Genomic DNA, 22,888 nt, shown 5'->3' with positions numbered 1-22,888 from the left:
AAATGAAAAGTTGTTCAAAATTTTTTTCAAAATTATCCACAAGACATGGAGTAAACGTATTCTTACTGCCCCCAACTCTTTCTCTGACTATACTGAATCAGAACAAGTGACTGGAGGAGTTTGCATGAAAATGTATTCACATTATTGAGTGCTTGGTTTTTTAAAATAACACAAAAGTCAAATAAAATTTGTTAGGGTTTAATTTTTTTAGAATAATTTATTTTCATTAATTTTATTTGTAAAAGTTATATCTAATACTATTGTTTAGAATGATACTTAAGTTTTATTATTTATGTTTTACCTGGTCTTTTGTAATTTATAAATTTTTTTACAGTTAAAAATATTAAATATCTTGTTTCACTGATTTTTAAAGAGAACTTTTAAGAATGCTGAACGATTTTTAAATTTTCTGTTTAATGTAATGCAGAACAACTACCAAAATAGCAGTATTGTGATTTTGCTTCCACTATTGTGGTTTCCCATGCCTTTTTTAAATTTATAGAACCCAGTGCAAACCTGATATGTGCTCAATCTGCTGATACTTTCAGATATTTTATACTCTATTTTTCTTTAACAAGTCCTGAATTATTACTAGCTTTTTTAGGAATAGCATTCTTTTGCTAAATTATTTTTAGACTTTAATATTTTTCTCCCAAATTGTTATCTGCCACTTGTGTTGCAAACTCATTTGTGTAGAGATGATTATTCACCTAGGTAAACCATCCTGCCCATAACCCTCTTAAACTTCATTGATTTTCTCTCTGTTGCTCAGTCATCAAGGTCAATATGAAGTCACATACTGTTCTCCAGATTGCCAATGTTGTAAAATAACTGACAGTTTTAATAAGTGTAGGTCAGGTTCATTATTTAAGTATATGTTTGGCATTAATAAAAATGTAGGGCTAATTTCTAAAGCACATTACTTATTGTGCACCTTTCAGATGAAAGCAAATTATTGATAACTTTTCGTTTTAGAATGACTCCCAGATGATGGCAAGAGAATAAAAGGCTTCACTGAAGCTTCATCTTCACTAAGAAAATGTAATTAAATCAGCACATATTACAACTCTTACTTTACCATTACTACTGTTCTTGACTGCAAAAATCATGTGTTACTTATTTTTGGTCAGAAACTAGAATGACCCTGCCAATATCCACGTTGGTGAGGTGAGATTTCACAGAGGTGTTTATCGTAAAGCTGATGTTCTGAAGTAGAACCTTTAAGACCAGGTAGTCCCTGCATTGTTTATGTACTAGCCTCACACAGTGTGATGGAATGTGTTTCAATCCTCTGTATCTAAGGGCACAGCACAGTGCTTTGCAGGCAGTACGTACTCAATTTTTGTTGCATTGAATTTGTTGTGAATTTATAGTTTACTCTTTTATCACAGAAGAAAATGTTATTTGTCCAGGAGTGTTTTAAAAATCAAGTGTTATTATACAACTGGAGTAGATGGGTATAGTTTAAAATTTCAAATGCTATTGAAAAACCTGAAATGGCAAAAAACTGCCCTACATTTTCCTCCCCATGTTTCTGTCTCTGTCCACAGGCGGCTGCTCTCAGCTCTTCTGGCTGGTTTTCCTTGACATTTCATCCAGTTTTCTAAATAATATTTGTATGCTGTTATTTCTTGATTTACCATTTTCAGGCACTATATTAACGTCAAACTATGGGAGGTAAACATTTAGCTTTACCACATCAACTTTACTTTCCTTTTCCACCCTTTACAGTGGAATCATGATTTGGATTAAACCAGTGGTTAGTTTTTTTTTTTTTTAAATTAAGGTATAGTCCATTTACAATGTTGTGTTAAGCTTTAATATTTCTTCCTTTCCCTTCCCTTCCTTTTCCTCTCCCCTCCCCTCCTCACCCCTTCCCTTCCCTTCCCCTCCCCTTCTCTTCCCTTCCCCACTGTCATCTTATCTTCCAGAATTTGTTGAAAACTCATTATCTATCTATTCTTCTTTTGTTATCCTTTTTTATTCCTCTGTTGCAATTTTAGGTTTGGGGAAGGAGAAGAAATAGATGGAAATGGCCAAGCCACCACATTTAACTGAAAGTCTTACAGGTTTTATTTTCACATAAACACCAACATAAGGCCAGTCTTAATACTCCACAATATATTTCTGAAAACTTTTGTAAATTCATCTTTGCTGTTTATCACCTTTTAGAATTAATAAATTATTTATGTTTATGTCACATAACTGGAAATTCTACTGTTACCTTCAAATAGGATTAAAATGAAAATAGTCCTACACAGGAATGTTGATTTGCTGGAGAAATTCATTTGTTTTACTTTTGAAAATATGTCCCATAAAAGACTAGTAGATGAGCTCTAGAGAGGCTTTAAAAATAACAGTTCTAGTGTTAATCATATTGATTTGTTGTCTTAACAGAAAGGAGAAAGTTGGCCAAGCAGCCTGAAGTCTTTTCTGTTGATGAACTCAAAAGTCTGTTAACACTCAAACGGAAATGCTTTTTAGATAATTTTGATGCTATTGTTCCTAAAACAATTCTAATGAAGACAGACAAAACCTCAGGCAACACCTCCAGTATGTCAAATGGTAAGTTTTTTGTTGCTTTGAATATTCTTTATTTGTGTGTAGCATTTGACATTTATTATTAAAACTATTATTTACTTTTTAAAAAGCTTTATTATTTTTCTTTCTTTCTCTCTTTCTTTTTGCCTTTTTTGGAAGGAGGTAATTAAGTTTTTGTTTGTTTGTTTAAATGGAGGTACTGGGGATTGAATACAAGACCTTGTACATGCTAAGCATGTGCTCTACCATTGAGCTTTACCCTCCCTGCCCCCGACCTTCCTCAGTTCAAATTGTTTTCTTTTATACCCATTCTCTATATTTTTTCTTCAAATTATTTCTGATATTTTAAATCGCATACTATGTATGTGATTATTTATTTGCTATTTGTCTTCTCTGTAAACTATATTCCCTGATATCCCTGAGCCGAGCACAGCACCTGCCACACAGGAATAGATTACCCCCCCTCAAATATTTGTTGAACAAATGAAAGAAACCCTGAAGATTTTTTAGAATCTGAACTGAAATTTGATAGCTTGTGCATTTGAACATGACTAAGAATGACATTGTGATTTTTAATATCCTTTGAGTAAATACAGTTGCCACTCAGTATCTGTGGGGGGTTGCTGGAACCAGTTGAAATCCGAAATACCAAATCTGCGGATACTCAAGTCCCTTACATAAAGTAGCATGGTATTTGCATATAATCCGTGTACATCCTCATATATACTTTAAATCATCTCTAGGTTACTTACAGTAATTTTAACACAATGTAAATATAGTTATAAATACAATGTAAATGCTATGTAAATAGTTGCCAGTGCACACAAAATTCAAGTTTTGCTTTTTGGTACTTTCTAGAATTCTTTTTCGCCTTAAATATTTTTGATCCATGGTTGCTTGAATCTATGGATGCAGAACCTGCGGATACTGAGGGCCAACTATATGCCTGTATGCAAATTACACAGCAAGTGAAGTAGCAAGGTTAATTATATTTCATATTCTGATCCATTATTTGCAACCATGCACATTAGGAGTTATTAGCAATTGTTAGGGTTACTGATCTGCTGGTGATTATTCACTTTTTTTTTTTTTGTAAAAACTGCAGCATATATAACAAATGAAGGTCAGTATACCATTTTATTTAATCATGGCCACAGCATTGCTAAAGACTTTCATAATGCCAAATGTGACATATGAACTCAAAATACAGTATCCTTTACCTGGGACTGTTAGGTCACATAAACACTGCATAAGAGGCTTTTCTAGGCAATTCTGTAATTAGAGCACAATTTCACTATTTCAGACATTTGAATAAGAATCTTCTAGTATATGTTTATAATTCTTGCCTCAGTGAAAAGAATCAATTATAACCTTTTTTTGTGATTCATTCATATTTAGGTATGTAAGACTATACTGGCCTGTACTCATTACCCACATATCGTTATCTGAAACACTACTTCTGTTTTGTTTGCTGTGATTTGTGATTTTGTAGGGCACTTTTGAGTCCTTACTTCCCTACTGTATCACTTCCATTTCTTTGTTTCTCCTGTTAAGTTAAAACACTTTAAACAATAAAGCAGTGTGCTTGGTTTCTCAGAGTCCATTCTGTGCTCTTTGGTTGTCAGCATGGCCCAGTGTCCAGCTTGCCGCATGAATGAAATACCATGTTTTATTTTACTTAAGAATTCTGTTGTTATTCCCCAAAAGATATGGCACATGTGAATGTTTGTCTATCCATTCCTTAATATTCAGCCTGTCATTTATATTTATGTAGATTGTGTAGTCAAAGTTAGTAATTAATCATATTGTAATATTCAGGAATGACTCGTGTTTACTTTGACTTAATGTGGCTTGTATTCTTTTGTAAACACAGCCTGTAACTATTCAGAACTGCTAATGATTTTTTTCTTTATACTTTTCTTGAATAGTCATGCCAACATTAGAAAGCCAGATTATTTCATTATAAAGCTCATTATTCTATAAAACAGGCAGTATTTTACACCCTAATTAAGAAATGGGAAGTGCTGTATTTGGATGGTGTTTGATGGGGGCGTTCCAAATATAGGCATTAAAAATCTTTTAAACTATTCAAAGATAAATAGTCTAATAAGGGAAAATAATGTGCAATTGGCTTGTTTTCATTTATGATTAATTTTTTTTTTCTGAACATTTCTTTACCAAATCATTACCACTGTGTAAGACTGCAAAGTTTGAAATGGGTATTTTTGTCAGGGTTGATGTTTAGTCAAAGAGCTAATGTCCAGTAATTTTCAGTCAGTTTATTAGAACAGTGTGTTACAGTTCAAAATAATTTAAAATGCCAGTTAGTCTTAGAATCCAGAAAGTAGTACAGTTAGTAATTTTACCTGCGTTGGGACAGTTTGGATGTACTCCTAATTTATAATGAGAATGGAAGATGTCCGTCCCTTTATGGTTTTGATGAGAATTGCAGTGTTATCAACAATCTCAATGTTAGTTCATTGCAGCTTACTGGCTGGAAAGATAAGCGCACCCTCACATGTAATATTTTATTAGTAGTAAAGTAACATTTAATGTTAGTGATTTACTTGAAAATATGTATAGTAAGGCACCTAACATTAATAGAAAAGTGAGAATTTTTTCTTAAGTAACCTTTACTTGCGAACGTAAGTTATTTATACTGTTGTACTTTTGAGAATGAGATAATCTCTTTTAAAGATATGAATTTCTCTGGATACTGGCGCTAATTCCTCTTTGTAGCATGGAGATCACATTGTATTTCCAATGTATTCTCCACAGAGTTGTCTCCTTTTCATTTCAAATGAATTTCACAAAAAATAACAAAGTTATACTTTAATTCTGTGTGAGTCCTCACAGTGTTAAACTATCTTCTGAATTCTCATCACTTTTATTATGAGGAGATAATAAAATAAATAAAGCTTAATACTGATTCTTTTTTTCATTTCCAAAGCACTTTTCTATGGTATTGTACACAGTTCAGGCCATCAGAGATACCCTTAATAAGTGCCTGAGGTAAATATGGTACAATTAGTCTAACTTGCTTTTATACACACGCACGTATGCGTGCACACAAACACGGATGGAATGTATGTATGTAGCCACATGTGTACACTTTTAATATAGCAATATCCAGTATGTTAATAATTTTCAGTACATATATGTATTTCTTTCTTCTCAGACACCAGTTCAGTAGAAGCTATTTCTTCAAGTCTAGTGGAAACCAATCCTCTGGAGTGGCCAGAAAGGCATGTTCTTCAAAATTTGGAGACTTTTGAAAAAGCTAAACAGAAAATGAGGTAATATTTAAATAGCTCAGTATTTTTTAATGAACTTCTTTTCCTTAATCTTTATATTGTGTTTATGAGATACTAATAGTTTATGGTTTTATTGTAAAAGAAATACATGCTTATTACAGATACATAATACATACATACATACATACATACATACATACATTACAGAGTAGTGTGTCCAGGAAATACTCTTTTTTTCCCTACCTTCTGCTTGTACTTTCTAAGTGTATATAATCACAGCTAGCATTTTAGTGGATGGCTTTCCAGATTATCTTTCATAGACATACACAAATGTATGACTATGCAAGAGAAATCTAAACAATATAGGAATATGTAAAATGGAGTAAAAATACTTCTCTCCTTCGAGTCACTTTAAACTCTTCTTGTTTTATATTCTTGTTCCTTCACTCACCACTGAAATAAGGGGGCTTTATTCCAGGGGCTTCACTGACAGTGGGAGAGGCACACAGTTCTGTATCTTCAGAGAGCAGTTCTTCTGTTTTTAACTTGGAGGTAAAAGCACCAGGATAAGATGTGGTGGGGGAGGGTGGTACTTGAATAGCTGTAGAGTTCTGAAAATGCATCACCTGATTTCTGCCTGTTGCCAGTCTTTGAACCCACATTTAGAGTCCCTGTCTGGCTTTGTGGGATGGGAAGAAGGAGACAGAGTCTACCTTTTTTGTAGGTTTCTCTCTGATTCTTGTTGAGGCTCTTGTTCTAGTTTATCCCTTCTTGAAATTCATTGAACTCTTTGGTCCACTGTTTTTCCTTCTTCCTTTTCTCAACCCTATTATGAACTTAATGTCCAGTACTTCAATACTGTGATTTTAATTTGTTTGCATGGAGAGGTTAATGTGTATGTTTAACCCACCATCTTGAACTAGAAGCTTGTTTGTCATTTAAGTCTAGCCCAAATATCACCTTTCTCTCAAGACTTTCATAACGGCTGCAGCTAAATGTTATCTTCCTTGTTTAAGTGCCCAAAGACTGTGTTATTACTTCTTTCATGAAACTTATCTTATTGTACCTTTCTGCCTCATTCTACATTGGTGTATTTATCTCTTTTCAGTCTCCTCACCTCCTTTCTCCTACTTCAAGTCCTCTCTCTACACAATTGCGAGCAGTGATTATGTGTCTGTAAATTATCATCAGTGAACTCTTTTAGTACCTCACAATGATAATTACAAAGTAAATGCTCAATAAGTACTTGTGGACACATCAAAATATGGGGAGACATTGGATTATTGGTTGAAGACAAGAGTTATGTTGCATATTTTTATAATTTGTTTTGTGTTAGAACAAGTTTTATTGGAGAATAAAGAACCATTATATAGTGAAATTCAGAAGCCATAAGAATTTGGTTTGAGACAAACTGTCACCTGTTGTATGATTTTGTTGCCTCATCTTTAAGAGGGGGTTAAGAATCCCAGTTCTACTTCAGAGTTGTGAAAATTTAATGAGATAATGGATGAAAAAAATATTTTGTAATCTTGAAACGATCAAACAAAATGAAGTGTTGTGGGCGTTCTGTTTTTAACCTAAGACATATCTTGGTAGTGTAATTTGTCACAAACTGGGCTTTTAAGCTGCTTTTATATACTTGTATCGTGAATTCTATATAAGTACAAATTATACATTTCCCCTTTGCATCTAGCCTATAAAACGATTGAGAGTAATATTCATTAAGATTTTGTGAGTTATTATTAGAGAACAGCTAGATAGAAATTAAACTCATAAGGTATTTCCTGCCCTCCTGGAGTATAGAGTTCAGAGAAAATATTTGAGTGTTTTCTTGTTTGACTATTTTTATTAGATTTATATCTTCAATTTAAAAATAAAGGGAATAGATAGGGAACTATATTCAATATCTTGTAATAACCTTTAATGAAAAAGAATATGAAAACAAATATATGTATATATATGTATGACTGGGATATTATGTTGTACACCAGAAATTGACACATTGTAACTGACTATATTTCAATTTAAAAAAAGAGAGAGAGAAAATAAAAATAAAAGGAATAGAAAGAGGAAAGGGGCACTGCCAGTACATTATTGATTTTTAATAGATAGAAATATAATTCTAAAACAATAGTGTCAACATTTTAATTATATAATTATCAGTAAAAATGCTTGGTTTGGGTGATTAAATAATCAGGAAATAGTTGAATTAATGTAAAGTCAGGAAATTAATGATCTATACAGATACTGAAAGATTTTATTTATCCTTTGATGACAGGGCAGTAGCATGATCTGTGATTCAGTGCTTGATAAAACCTTTAGCTTTTTCTGAAACTAAAGTATTTTCCATTTCCTATTTTATAAAACTTTCTGTGAGCTTTTTGGGTTCATCGAGTGACAGAGGAGAGCTGGTACCTAATCCAGAGTCCATCCACTTCTGACTCTTATTTTAAACATCTTGTCACTCTGGTCACTCTATGATGCAGACAGTCGTGTGTTAGTATCTTTATCTGCAAAGTAGAAATAACAATAGTTTTTTAGGCTTGGTATGATTTTCACGTTACCAAGTTCTTATTTTCAAGTGTTAACTTCATTTTGAGATAACACCTCTTCTGTCTTTTTCAAGGAAATTTGTGAGGATTAAGAATATATTGTTTGTAAAGTAGTTTGAAAAGTATAAAGTCCTACGTGTATTTCAGGTATAATAATGGTCCAGTACTTAGTCATAATGTCATAATCATGGCTAGAAGAGACCTTGGAGGAATTCCTGATTACCATCTTGGTTCATTATTGTGCTTCAAGTAAATCTTTCAAGTTCATAGAAAATTGGAACATTCAGTCTCTGCTCTCAAAATTTATAATATTGTGGGGTTTCAGAACATACAAGAGAGTTTAGATTTAAATTTTATTGAATTGATAACTTCATGCTATTAAATAATTAATCATGCCATTATTTATAAAGAACATGATTATGTTTATTTTAGTTAAATAGTGGCATTGTTGACATGGTAACTGCAAGTTTCACTGTGACCTGCCGATTTTTCAAAATACACTTAGATGCTATAAAGATTTTACTTTATTTACTTTCCTAAATGTGTAGTTCTTCAATTTTCTTTGTGTATCTTTCTCATTTCTGCTTATAGCTGCTTTTTCTGACTATGGTAAATTCTAATCCACTTCTAATAAATCTATGTAATATTATTTTCCCAGAACTGGCTCATTACCTCGTTCATCTGAACAGTTGCTGGGCCACAAGGAGGGTCCGCGGGATTCAGTCACGTTATTGGATGCTAAAGAATTGCTGAAATTCTTTACTTCAGATGGATTACCAGTTGGAGATCTTCAACCTTTACAGATTCAAAAGGGGTAAGTTATAAACTTACAATTTCCAATTAATTTTTTTAAAGAATCATTTTAAAAACACATCGCATCTCATTTCTCCAATTAGTTGATGCCCTGTGCTGCTTAGGCAAAATCTACAGCTTTGATCCCAGTGTTTGTCAGTTGGCTTTAATCCTCACATTTTACCTTGGCATTGGCCAAATGTCCTACTGTTTTATAGTTCTGAATGTAAGGGAAACAGGAGTAATAAATGCAGCCTCAGCGTATTTCCTATAAAAGTCAGCTTCTACTTTGTATACAGATGGCAATACTTTTTAAGAAAAAATTACAATTTGACTTGCAAACATTTTTAAAAGAATATTTGCAAGTCAAATTATATCTCTTTTCTGAATTACTCTCTAGTTTTGATTTTGCCACTGCTTGTCATAACATTGTCAGTTATGCCTAGTAGCAAAAAGGACAGCCTTTCAACTGAAGAGAATGGGAATGAAAATGCTTTCGAAACCATAACATCACCAAGTAAGAACTTGTGTCCACATGAATGATTTACAACTAATTTGACTTCCAAGACAACTTGCATAAGTTACTAGTTAATAAATTTTGGGTATCATTGAACTTGAGTTAATTAATTACAGGTAAAATTGTGACATCAAATACTTGGGAGACTTGAATAATTTGTTTACTGTCCAAATTTCTTTTTAATTGTTAATTCATTATTTTGAAGACCTTCTAAAAGATCTTAAAAAATTAGATCATTTTGATGATTTTACAAAGCTTATTTTGGCAGATATTGAATTTAAGGGTAAGTTTTGGGAAGGATTTATTTGAAGGCAGTTATGTCTGAAAAGTAATGTTAGAGCCTGTTGCCTTCATGTTCCTGTGCACGTTCACTAGAGAGAGATAGGAAACAACTGAAAATGTGAGATTTTTAGTAACTCTGAGTCTTAATGACTTCATGATCTTAATGACATAAAAATTGTGAGATTTTAGAGTAATTTTCCTTTTCTCATAGCTTTGAGAGATTGATAATCTTTTTTGTGGGAATCGAGAAAGGACTATATACACATTTTCATCTATTTAGTTATTGTATTACTGCCCTTCCAAATCATTAAGCATGAACTGGCAGAGTCAGATGGGTTTGCCAAAACTGAATTGTGAAGGTTGTACTTTTTTTGACCACAATGTCTTTGTAGCTGCAGTGTCATAGTGGAGATATAATTAATTCTTTCTGTAGTTTACCAGTGATTTATTTAGGAAAATTTGATATAATTCCGTGGTGTTAGTAAAGAACTGCGTCATTATCAAATATATCTTTTATTAACATTGAGGTTGAGGGATGAGCTTTCACATCAATGAACCAAGAACCTGTGGACTTTTATTAAATGTCTGTCCATGCAAGGAACCACCCGAAATGCAATATTAAGTAGAATTTTAAAACAATTACAATCAATTACAATGTGTCTATCTCTGCTGTACAGCACAATATTCCAGGCATGCATATACATACATTATTCATTTTCACATTCAAAATGCAGTATTAAATTAAACAAAATACAGGCATGACTCCCATGTATATGCCAAAGAAATGTTAAATTTTGACAAAATATATACTTACTAAAATGTTTCCTTCAGAAACAATAAGGTGTGTGTAAAATTAAACAAAAATAAGTAAAATTGCTGAGAGAGATTAAAAGAAAAAAAGGAAGACAACATGGTAAAAGAAAGAAGTGAAATGCTAGGTACCTAAGTAGTTCTATGTTACAAAAGTATTCACTTTAATAGTCAGTCATTAAAATACTGGGATCATTGCAATTTATTAATGTTACTTTATAGGGAGCACTGTAAATGGATGCATTAGAATATAAATTGTGCTTTTTAGGATTCATTAATTTTCATATGTCTTACATTTTAATGTAATCATTTCAAATGCTTATCATAGTACTCTAGATAATTTTCAGTGGCAGATGAACAGTTTTCATTACTAAAACCATAGGAGGGGAAATGTGACAGCAAATTTATTCTTGGTACTCTACTATCTACTTACTTTTCTATATACTATTTGTAAGTCTTCTGAATTCAAACCCTTGGTATTTCATCCTGCCTATTAACTGTGCAAAGACCACTGTTACATAATTCTACCATTCCCATCTAACGTGTGCTGAGCTTAGGGAACATGATTCAGTTCATTAGAACAGTGCCTCTCAACTCAGGCAGAAAAAGAGGGCACTTATTAGAGTAACTCTGAGAGCTTAACCTAATTGCAAGGACCTTCTTCTCCCCAAGATTTTGATGTACCCCTGTAGGTCCGGGTGTGGAGGGTAGAGCATGAATATTTTATGTAAGTTCACCACATGACTAGTTCTGACATACCTGCTGATTGAAAACCTACTTCAGAAGAAGAACTGAAGTCAGCAGTTAGTCTTCACATCCTATGATATCTAAAAGGTCACCGACTCTTAAAGTAGGTTTCAAGATGACTACATTCCCAGGCAGAGGAAAATCTGGATCCCCCAAGTGGTGCAGTAGGAAGTAAATACTTTTGTTACTAAAGATTCGAGTTTGACTTTAATTATTCCCCTGCTAAAGAGAATTTAACTAAATGCATAAACATTTCACTACACTAAGAAAAAAAAAGTCCTTCAGGAATAATGCTGTTCTTGAATTTCCACTACAAAGCATGTTATATTCTTGATTTATCCATTTCTCAGAATAATTTTATGAAATAAATAACATCATAACTTCAGAATCTTGAAGCACAGAACATGTAAGTGACAAAACCCATAGTCTTAACCTTACTTGATTTCCTTCTTATGCTTTCTGATGTAATTGAGTTTTTACCCCTTTTGAGATCCACTTATAGAGAAGGAAATCAGATTGCCTTCTTTGGACGGTTTCTTGAACTTTCTCTTTGTCACTAAGTAAACTTTAAATACAAATGAAAAACTTTTTGTTTCAGGGAAAAGACTTTTGTTCTGACACCAGAACTTAGTCCTCGGAAACTTCAGGGTTTACCTTTTGAAAAAGCCTCTGTGTGTCATTATCATGGAATTGAGTAAGTTTTTTATTTTCACTGTACTCTTCTGTGTGTTGTTGACGTAGCTTATCTTATGCTGTAAATTGAGACAGAGAGCCAGAGAAAAAGTATGTCAAAAAACCTCAAAAAACAAAGCAGCAGTACATACACAAATAATTTTATTATAAAACTAATGTAAGTACAATGTGAGGCTGGACCTAAATAGAAATTCCAAGAAAAAGGCAAGAATATATATGAATTTGATCTGAAGAAGAATTTCAATAAGGGAGAAAAATAAGAATGTTTATTTAGATAGTAGTAAGAACATTGATTAAATATTCACATAAAATAAATCTGTTTGAAATGATTCTTACTTCACACCAAGTATCAAAAAAAAAAAAAATCCCTGGTGTATTAAGAATTAAAAGTGAGAAACTGAAAGGAAAGAACTAGCATAAAATGTAGGGGAAAGGGGAAAGTCTATTGTACTAGAAGAAGAAACCAAAAAAGAAAAGAATGATAGATTTGTCCTCATTTTAAGACAGCATTGTCAATCATCAACAGAAACAAGACTAAAAGTAAGGATTAAGCTGAGGAAGATATTTTTTAACATGAATGAGAAGGTAAATTTTATTTGTAATTATGGAATGCTTACAAATCAATAAGAAAATAGGATAAATGCCCCTACGGAAGAGTTGGCTGCATCTTAAACCCTTTGTCTTAAACCCTTTGTTTATCTAGCAGGAAATACATATTGCCATTACACATGAGCAGTTGGTTTCTTCACCAGTCAGCTTTTTGAATATACATTAAGAATGTAAATCGAAACAACAGTAAGGATCCTTTTCACACATAAAATCGTGTTGGTGGTAAAGGGACATGAGTAAGCTAACTTGGAGGATAAACTGTTACAGCCTGTCTGGGGGAGCTGCTCAGTATTTTACCAAAAGCTATGCAAATGTTTGTAATATCAGATTGATTAACTTCACTTAATGATAAAATTATTATGGAAGGGTATTTTTCACAGTGTCATTTAAAATAAGAAACTTTAGAAATAACATCTAAGTGTAGGGACTTGGTTAAATAAATTTCAGTACATCCATAAAATAAAATTCTGTGCAGCCACCAGAATGGCTAAAATTAAAGACTGATAAATATGGACAAGGATAGAGGACAATCAGGACTCTTAGACAATGTTGGTGGGAGTATCAAATATGTCCACTTCAGAAAAGGATCTGGCAGGCTCTTATAAAACGAAACAATTCAGACCTTATGGCTTAGCAGTTCCAATACTAGACATTTTCCTAAGAGAAATGAAAACATAATACCACAAATAGACTTGTAAAAGAATGTACAGAGCAGGCTTTTTTTGTAATAACCCTAGGCTGGAAATAGCCTGAGGTGTACCTCAGTAGAACAGATAAATAAACAAGTGTATGTATACAAAGCAATACTACTCAGTAATAACAAGGAGCAACAGTATATTTCTGAGTGTGAAAAAAATAGGTGAAATAAGAATTTGAGGACTTTAAAAAGTAAGACCCCCATAAGCAAATAAACAAATCTAGCCGTGACTACATTTTCTTACACTGGAGCCATTGAGATCAGGGTGAGGTGCAGGAGGTGAGTGAAGTGAATCCAGAAACATGCTTTTATCAAGACTTGGGTACATAGTGTGAGGCCCTATTCATAATAAACATAGATTGTTTCTACTCGAAAAAAATTCAGGTGAAATTTTAAAGTCAGTATGAACCTGCAAAGAAAGTTCTCTCTTTCGTTGCTGTGAGCCTTGGGAATCCTCGAGCTCATCCTCTCCTTGGACAGAAGGAATATTTGGAAGAATACATGAACTGCTCAAGTGCAAAGCAGTGTCTTAAGGCAAAATGAAATCTATCCACTGTTGGCTTGTTTGTTTTCCACTTATCTATCCTGTCCTGGAGTGTAAGATACCATTGATTGTAAGATGCACTGTTTTCCTTAACAGCAAATGAAACTCTGCTGTCAAACTGTGACAATCAGTTGGCCACACCAGCCTCTTGTTGTTTCGAAATTTCTTTCATCTATGCCAAGAGATGTGGCAGTTTTTCTCGCCTTCATCGATGTTGCTTGGTGTGTGCTAGGCAGTCTCTTGCATATTTTGTAGTTACAGGACGAATAGCTTCATCTTCTTATGGGTATTTTTCTTTCTTTGGGCACATAAAGCATTTGGTTCTTGTTTTGCAAGAAAATACGGAAGTGTAGTCATTTTCCCAGAAGTGAATACTTACTTCACCATTATCAAATATGTACCCTGCTAATCTGCTTCTGTTCCTTTCTTATTTGCAAAGTCACTTTTTGTTTCAATGCCAAATCACAGGAAAATCATTTTGAATACATTTTAAATGGCAATTAAAGTCACCATGCATGGTGCACATAATTCAGTCGAAGACATGACGCTTTGAACAACTGTGATCGAGAGATGTTAAACTGGAACAGAAAAATCTGCATCTTAGACTCAAAATCGTAGAGTAGAAAAAAATATGCATCTGAAGTCAAACTATGGATTGTTTTGCTCTCAAGAATTTCCTGTAGGCTAATCAGGGATTATATTTCCGCTTGCCTAGAACCTTTCCTTATTGTTTATGGTTCTTAATTGTATTCTGGATTCTATCAATTGCCCAAGGTAGAAATAGGACTCAGTAGTAATCCTTATGGTTGCTGCTGATCTTTAATGAAATATGTTTTGTTAAGCAACAGACTAGAGAAATGATGTTAGACAGAGAACTGAGAGACTTAGGTTCTAGTCACTGTTCTGCCATCAGTTAACATTCTGGCTTAGGAGCTCAAGTTTTCTCCTCTGTAATTTAACTGTTGGGTTCTATCAGAGGTTTATCCATCCTAGCTACACTTTAGAATCACTAGGTAGCTTTTTAAAAAAATGTCCAAGACTGAGTGTAACCCTAGACCCATTAAATCAGAAACTCTGGGCATGTAGGCCAAACATCAGCATTTTGTAAAAACTCTTCGGGTGGTTCTAATGTTCAGCCCTGGGTTGACTCGAGTGAAGATGATCCTTACACTTACACTTTACATGAGAGATAGTATATGAAATTGGTTAAAGTCAGACTCTGAAGTCAGCAGCCAGGGTCTGAATCCTGGCTGTGCCGTGCATCATCAGCATACCGTGAGACTGCCTGTGGTAGAAAAGAAAACTGCTGATGATGGCAGCATGCTTTTACTGACTGCTTTGCTTGCGTGTTCCAGGCACTGATTCTGAGGGCTTACACGTGCCCACTCAAGGAATCCTCACAACAGCGCTTCGAGATAACTACTGTGAATCTCATTTTGCAGACGAGGCAACAGTAGAATAGATAACATTGAGCAACTTGGCCAAGTTCACACAACTAATCAGTGGTAGAGCCAGATTTAAGTCTAGGGCGTCTGGCTCTCTAGTCTGTACTCTTAGAAATCACATATGTGTCACAAGGGAAAGAGAAAGTCTTTCAAACCTCCATCAGGCAGTCAGAGGTTGGGGTAATGATACACTCCATGACTGTTGAACTAAAAGCTCATGGAACCAAAGTTCTGACTTTAAGGAACTTCTTAGAATTCTACAAATAAAGAAGACAGATAACAGAAAAAGGTTTTGATGTTTATAGTCCTGCCATCGTATATGTGAAACCATTTGTGTTTCCTTGGTGCAGCTGTAGAAGGGGAGAAAGTGAAGGGTTTTCCAAGGTCACGCATCTCATAGGTGATTTTCCTGATATGCTTATTTGTTGTACATAACAACGTGGGATTTCTTTAAGTCCAGAAGCATTCACTGAGCTAACATCGCATTGATTTCTTGAATCAGATTTAGCTAGAAACCAGAGGCACAGAAAACCAAAGTGTTTGAAGGAAAATTTGTCAATCAGTCAATAAGGTGGAAGTGAGCTTCAGAGGGAAAATTCAGAATGTTCTGGGCTGTGTTTGGTGAGCCAGTTTAGAATGCCTTTATACCCTTTTAATCTTTGTGTTGGAAATAAACTTGCCCTTTCTAACGGAAGTCAGCATTTCATGTTGTTATGTATCAGCCATGCTGAGGAATCAGAGGTTGTTAGAGATTTAAAAAGTATTAAAACAGCAACTGTATTATTTTGAAAATAAGCCAGAGGATTAACTTAATCTGTTGCCCAGAAACAGTCAAAGAGGAATCAGATTGTACTTCAAATTTTTTTAATCTTTTGCCATGTCATGTACCAGGCTGGAAAAAACTGAACTTGCGGGGGAAGTTGACCATTCACTCAACCTTCCAACAGTTATTAGGAAGTTTAGTAAGAACTCTTTAAGTAAATGTTTTGCTGTTTCCTAATTGGCAGGGAAATGCCCATTGCGGCATGGAGTCTTTGATTTTAATGATCTTCCTCTTGTTTAGATACTGCTTGGATGACCGAAAGGCACTAGAAAGAGATGGGGGATTTTCTGAACTTCAGTCTCGTCTTATTCGTTATGAAACTCAAACTACCTGCACCAGAGAAAGTTTTCCAGTGCCTACTGTGCTGAGCCCTCTTCCATCTCCTGCACTTTTATCAGAGCCTGGAAGTGTCCCTGATGGGGAAGCTTTACAAAGTGAACTCCGGACTGAAGTATCCCGATTAAAAAGGAGACCAAGAGATCTGAATTGCCTTTATCCCCCCAAAAGGTGACATATTAAGTACATAAAAGTAGCATCTTGACAGAAAGCATTTTAGTCCTAGGGTAATTTTTTTAAAATGTTAATCTTTTATATTTTTGAGTGGCTTTCTATATAGATTTTAGATTCATTCTTTCATACCAGGATTATTGTTTGTATTGTGAGCAGTTGATGATTATGCTTATAAGTTATAAAAAGAAATGACTTGGGAGAAAACACATTTTTTTTTGGCTTTGTATGCTAATATACAGTCCATTAGCACAGTGGATTGTAAAGTTTTTAAGCCACAGAACACTGGAGATCTTATCCAGCAGATCAAGCAGCTGAGCTGCTCTGTTGAAGACGGTATTAGGGGTGCACTGTCCTGTTAGCTGTCCTCTCACTATTTCCTACCTGTGTTGCCCCCTTAAACAGTGGGTTCCAGGAGGAACCATTTTAAAACAATATAATTATATATATATAAATACTATAATAGTTTCATGTAAAATACAGCTTTAAAGCCTACATAATAATACATTTAAAATGAAATTTTTCTAGATACTTTATTTGCTAGCTAAATAAAATGTCCAAGTACTTGGATTTATATATCTTTAGAACTTTTGTCAAATTTAGGTCTTTGACATCTAAAACAAACCTTAAATTCTTATTGTATGTGAACCTTTCAAAAAGTATCAACTATCTTAAAGGGAAACTTCAAATTTTTTTTTGAACAGTTAAAAATATTGAAATACTGTTTCCCTGATGTGGAATAACTGAGTTATTTTCATGAGGACTTTATAAATTCATGGTACTTTTTACACCTGATAAAGCTAAAAGGCAAATCCATAAACATTTAAGATATTGTATTTTATAGTAATATTTTTTACTTCTGACTGTGACTAATAGGTATATATTCCAGAAAAGAAAGTACACTGTGGCGTATAGGGTAGCAGAATTGAAGAATATGAGACCCTTTCTTGTAAAAGGAAATTTAAACATTTTAGAAAGATTGAAACAAGAGCCAATTGTATAGTTTTATTTATATTCAGTACTGTTATTTATTTTTCACAGGTAGCTACAGCAAGCATGGTTATTACGGTTTCTTCATCAAAATTATCTTGACAGAAAAGCTTAAGTAGCTAACAGATGAGTGCTGAGTCTGTAAACGGCACCGCCTGGATTGCCGTCCCTGATGGACGTGAGAACTTGTAGCTTGACGGAGAAGGCGACAGCAATATTGCTTGTTGCTTTTCCTATCAGCTCTGATTCTAGAATGTTATTCATTGCCTTCTATGTCCTAGTCACACATTTGAAGAACTAAGGGAGCTACTGTATAATATGATGTTGGTTGCTTATTTAAGGCAGCAGTAGCAAGAAATTTTGTTTGCTTTTCTTGGGTTTATGTGTCAATGATATAGTTGTAACATTTAGGACAGAAAATGGACTTCGTTGTTGATTTACTTGATCTATGTTTATTAATGTTTTTCCCCAAAATAGACTTGCAAAATCTGAAAGTTCAGATTCTCTTCTTTGTCAGACAAGTGGCAACAGTAATCACCATCATCACTCAGTGACATCCAGAAAGCCACGGGCAGAGAAATCATTGTCTGTGACTTGTCCGTCTGTTCCAGTTCTTGGCTCTGAAACTCCCAAAGTCACTACAAAGGCCAGTTCAGGTCAAAAAAAAGTGCACGAATCAAAAATATCAAGGCCAACTAAGGAATCAAGATCACAGAAACACACACGGGTGAAGATTTATTTCCTGACCCTCTTAGTTCTACATGGGAAGACATTTCTTTATTTGATTCATTTTAAATGCTTGTCTAAAAATTTTATGAATGAAACGAAATGATGTCTGTAATTTACTTTAAAATAATTCAATGCAAGAAGGATAATGGGAAAGTGGGTGGGGGTATAAATGGAACAGAATTAGCTACAAATGGATCCTCCTTGAAGCTGGTTGATAGATGTATCGAGATAAGGATTTTTTATGGAGCGAATTTGTTCTTTCTATAATGAGTGAAATTTTCCGTACACACCTATGTATCCCTGCTGTGTGTACCTTTTGCACAGATTTCAATTCAGAACTCGTGAAATGAATTGCTCTCTTAAGATATTCCAGTCCTCTCTTCCTGACAAATTATCTTTAGCAGAGCTGCATGGTTGTGTGAGTCACAGAACTGAACTCTAAAGCTGAAATGATATGTTTGCACTTTTTCCAAGAAATATTAGTCGTATGTTATGTTCTATTCAAGATACTGAAAGAAGTAGTTACTGAAACCCTGAAGAAACACAGGATTACGGAGGCTCATGAATGTTTCACTGCATGCAGTCAGCGTCTCTTTGAGATCTCTAAGTTCTATCTGAAGGTACCATGTCTTCTTTACTGATGGCAAAATCGCGGTCATGTTCTAATGTTCCTATTTGACACAAGGTAATTAATGTATAGTGAGTGTTTTTTACACAGGTAGCTTATCACTTGTTGCTAGATTTTTTTAAATGGTGGTAGAAAAATTGAAGTCAAAATATTTCATATTTGACTTGAGTCCTCATATATAGAAAACGACACCTTAACTGGTTCCTCAGTGTTTCTCTAACAAGGTTTTGACTTAGGTTGATAATAAGCTTCAGCTTATTTTATTTAATTACTCAGTTAATTTTAGCGTATAGTGAAGCTACCAGACTGAGTATCAGAACACCCAGTTTCTAATTTTGAACCCATTGTCAGCTAGTTGTAAGACATTGAACAGATCAGCCATTCCGATGACAATTTTGTCAAACTTAGATGGTGTCCAGTTAGCTCCAGTTTTCAGAGTTTCTGACTTGAATCACAGTTTTATGTGGGTTTTTGGTCAGAACTGCAGATTGACCACACGCATTCAATTCCCTTCCTTTCTAAAATCTCTGAAGAAATCGATATTAAAAAGCCCCAAAGCCAAGAAAAAAGGAAAGGAAAAATGTAGAAGTGTTTTGATACATTGTTGAACAAGAAGAAGCATATGGAAGCTGCTGCAGCCGAGTGAAAGCAGTGACCGCCTCGGGGTTACTGATGAGTCACACTGGGTGTCAGGGAAGGCGGCAGGCAAGGTGCCAGGTGGAGAACAGGGGAGTTAAGTAAAGATCCACTGAGTGAACTGGGGAACCTTCGACTTGCTCTGCATGTCTTCCTCCCACAATGTGAACTACGTGTGGGTGTATTACACATAGTTGTCCCCCCCACCTCGGTGACAGTGCAGGAGAATCAGAAGCCACAGTGAAAAGGCCACCTGGCCCCTTAATTACCCAACTCTATAAAGCTATCAATGAACAAACTCTACAGCCAGTAAGATTTTTAGTACCTCATTTTAAAATACGACGTGACAGCCAAGAATTAGCAGACTTTTTAGGAAGGATCTAACACAACAGATGCCAAAACAGAAAAGAACAAGGGGAACTCTGAAAAAGCAGAAAGCTAAAGTAAACTTCATTAAACTGTATTGTCTCAGAAAGATCATTGCACGCACAAAACTGGAACGGGATGCTGTTTTCAAAAACTATAGAACATGAAAGGTACTTGAAATTAAAAGTATGATAAAATCAATTCAACAGAATGCTGAACATTTGAGATTAAGAAATTTACTAGAAATTAGTATTAATGACAGAAACGTTAAACATAGGATTAAAAATGAGAGGATTAATCCAAAAAAATCCAATATGCTAAAAACAAGTTTCAAAAACAGAAAATAGAGGAGAGAATACTATCAAAAATGTAACAGCAAGTGATAGTTCTACGAGCCACGTCACTGTGGGATGTCACATCTCCTGGGTACAGAGAACATCTCCTCAGAACTTCCCAGCAGAGAAAGTAGTTCACGTATAAAGAATCAAGAATAAGACCAGCGCTGGACTTCTCTATAGTAACGCTGTGGCCAGAAGACCCTAGACAGTGTCTTCAAGCTCTGAGTGAACGTGATTTACCTAGGATTTTATGGCCAGTCTCGAATTCAGTCAGGTATGGAGATTCAGTAAAGATGCTTTCAGACGTGGAAGGTCTGAAAAAATCTGTCATTCGTGTACCCTTTTGAAGACTCTGTAGAAGATGAAGTTCAGTAGAGTAAGGGACTGAAGCAAGAAATAAAAGAAAAACTAACCTAGATGAGGGGGAGATGAGTCCCAGCTGGACCGGGCCGAGGGGGCAGGTGGGCCAGACTGGAGCATGCTGTGGCAGAAGGAGCTCCAGTTAAAGGAAAAAAAACAAGTTAAAAATACAAAAGCAAAAACAAAAAGCTGAAGTGAGAGATTACCTAGTTTACTTGAGTTTGAAAAACTTTGCTGTGCATTTAATCAATCTTCTACAGTTTACAGAATTATATAATGGGAAACTAAGCAAATGGAGTTCAATTACAGGATAAACAAGACATTAAATGAAAGAAATCGTAACTGTAATACATAACTTAGCTCAGGACTGAACTCTATTTGCTTAGGTGGAATAATGCAAGCAGTGACTATTTAATAAGCAAAAAACTGGTGCTGCTGCCATAGAGAGGAAGAGAAGGGAGGATTCAGAGACCTGAATCCATGATAAGAGCAGTCACTGTCTGTAAGTGTTAAATTACAAAGTAGCAGGATAAGAATATTATTTAGAACCACGAAGGTCTGAATAAAACAGCTAAAAGAATTGAAAGTGACTACTTCAGTGGAGCATAACTTGGAAGTACAGCAAAGGACTGCTTTTTTTTTTTTAACACATCGTTGGATTTTTAAAGTTTTATAATTTGATATAGTCATTAACTTTTTAAGGCAGAGAGTTCAGTTTTACTTCTTGTGTCATTCCCTCTTTGAGAAATAGCCAAAAAGAAGAGAGAGAAAATTGGTATTTTATCTGAAAAATACATATAAACTGTACAATCATTTCATAAGTAGTGAAGCGTTAGTGGCTACTCACAGTTGAGGATGGGGCTTGGGTTTGGTCAGCGCTATTGGGAATGTGAGATTAGAGAGACATGGGTTTATGTATAAATGTACATATTTTGTTAGAGTAATTTGATATTTCAGGATGGAAGCAAAATATAATCTACTTAATTTTTTTTTGTAGTATTTCCATCTTCACATTGATACTTATAGAATGATTTCGGATCATCTCAAATTTATTTAATAATGACTTTTTCACTGTAATTTAATGTACAAATTTAAAAATGCTGTATTTTGTTATGTTTAGGATCTTAAAACTTCAAGGGGCCTATTCGAAGAAATGAAGAAAACAGCAAACAACAATGTTGTTCAGGTAAATAAATTATTCCCAAGAAACTACATTCAGTTAAATTACTGTTTTATTTCAGGCTAGCTGTAATGCTGTAATATATGCAGTAAATTACTGAGTGGTCTTTTCAACTCTGTCCCTGTGACTACTCTTTAAGGTAGTTAATAATAGACTTATGCAAGCAGAGTATTTAGTATTATTTAAGAGATTTCTCTGTTAACAAAAGAGCTTCTAAAATGATATTAAGAAAGAAAAAAAAAAAAAGAAATCCAAAAGGCTGGAAAAATTAATCCATTTTGATTAGTTGTTTTCCAAACTTGGTTTAATTTCTTTCTATTGAAAACATGTTTTCAAGTGGAGGTAAGGAAATAGAGCAGAATCTTCATTTTGTCCAATGAGACCAGTATTGTATTCTGTAGTGGAGGTTCAGAAAAGTGTTCTTAGCAAGAAAATAAATGGGGGGGGGTGTTCCACTTAAAAATTTGTAATCTAATATGTAATATGTTTACACATATGCAAAGAAACAGTTAAAAACAATTATGAAAAAGAACATCCTTGTGATCCCTATTTAGGCTGGGAAATAAAACATTTCAGGCTTTCTTTTTTTTTTAATTGAAATATAGTTGATGTACAATATTCTATAAGTTATGGGTGTACAACATAGTGATTTACAATTTTTAAAGGTTAGACTCCACGTATAGTTATAAAATATTGGCGAGGTCCCGTGTTGTATAATATATCTTTGTAGCTTATTTTATACCTAATAGTTTGTACCTCTTAATCCCTTACTCTTGTATTACCCTTTCCCCTTTTCCTCTCCCCACTGGTAACTACTAGTAAAATGTATTTTTAAGATAATATGTATT

General features: G+C 34.3%; 1 protein-coding gene across 1 annotated transcript in view; it reads left to right on the top strand.

The window, feature by feature from the left end:
- Positions 1–22,888, top strand: part of MTBP (MDM2 binding protein) — a 57,606-nt gene that overhangs the window by 33,644 nt on the left and 1,074 nt on the right. The window contains exons 14-21 of the mRNA XM_010990995.3: positions 2,398–2,565; positions 5,720–5,837; positions 9,006–9,161; positions 12,094–12,189; positions 16,547–16,813; positions 18,281–18,530; positions 19,039–19,152; positions 21,981–22,046. Of these exons, the coding sequence (XP_010989297.3) occupies positions 2,398–2,565; positions 5,720–5,837; positions 9,006–9,161; positions 12,094–12,189; positions 16,547–16,813; positions 18,281–18,530; positions 19,039–19,152; positions 21,981–22,046 (1,235 nt within the window). The remainder of the gene's footprint in view (positions 1–2,397; positions 2,566–5,719; positions 5,838–9,005; positions 9,162–12,093; positions 12,190–16,546; positions 16,814–18,280; positions 18,531–19,038; positions 19,153–21,980; positions 22,047–22,888) is intronic.

The sequence above is a fragment of the Camelus dromedarius genome, chromosome 20 (assembly GCF_036321535.1).
Source record: "Camelus dromedarius isolate mCamDro1 chromosome 20, mCamDro1.pat, whole genome shotgun sequence".
NCBI lineage: Eukaryota > Metazoa > Chordata > Mammalia > Artiodactyla > Camelidae > Camelus > Camelus dromedarius.
The sequence above is the reverse complement of the archived record's forward strand: the minus strand, read 5'-3'. Positions and strand labels throughout refer to the sequence as shown.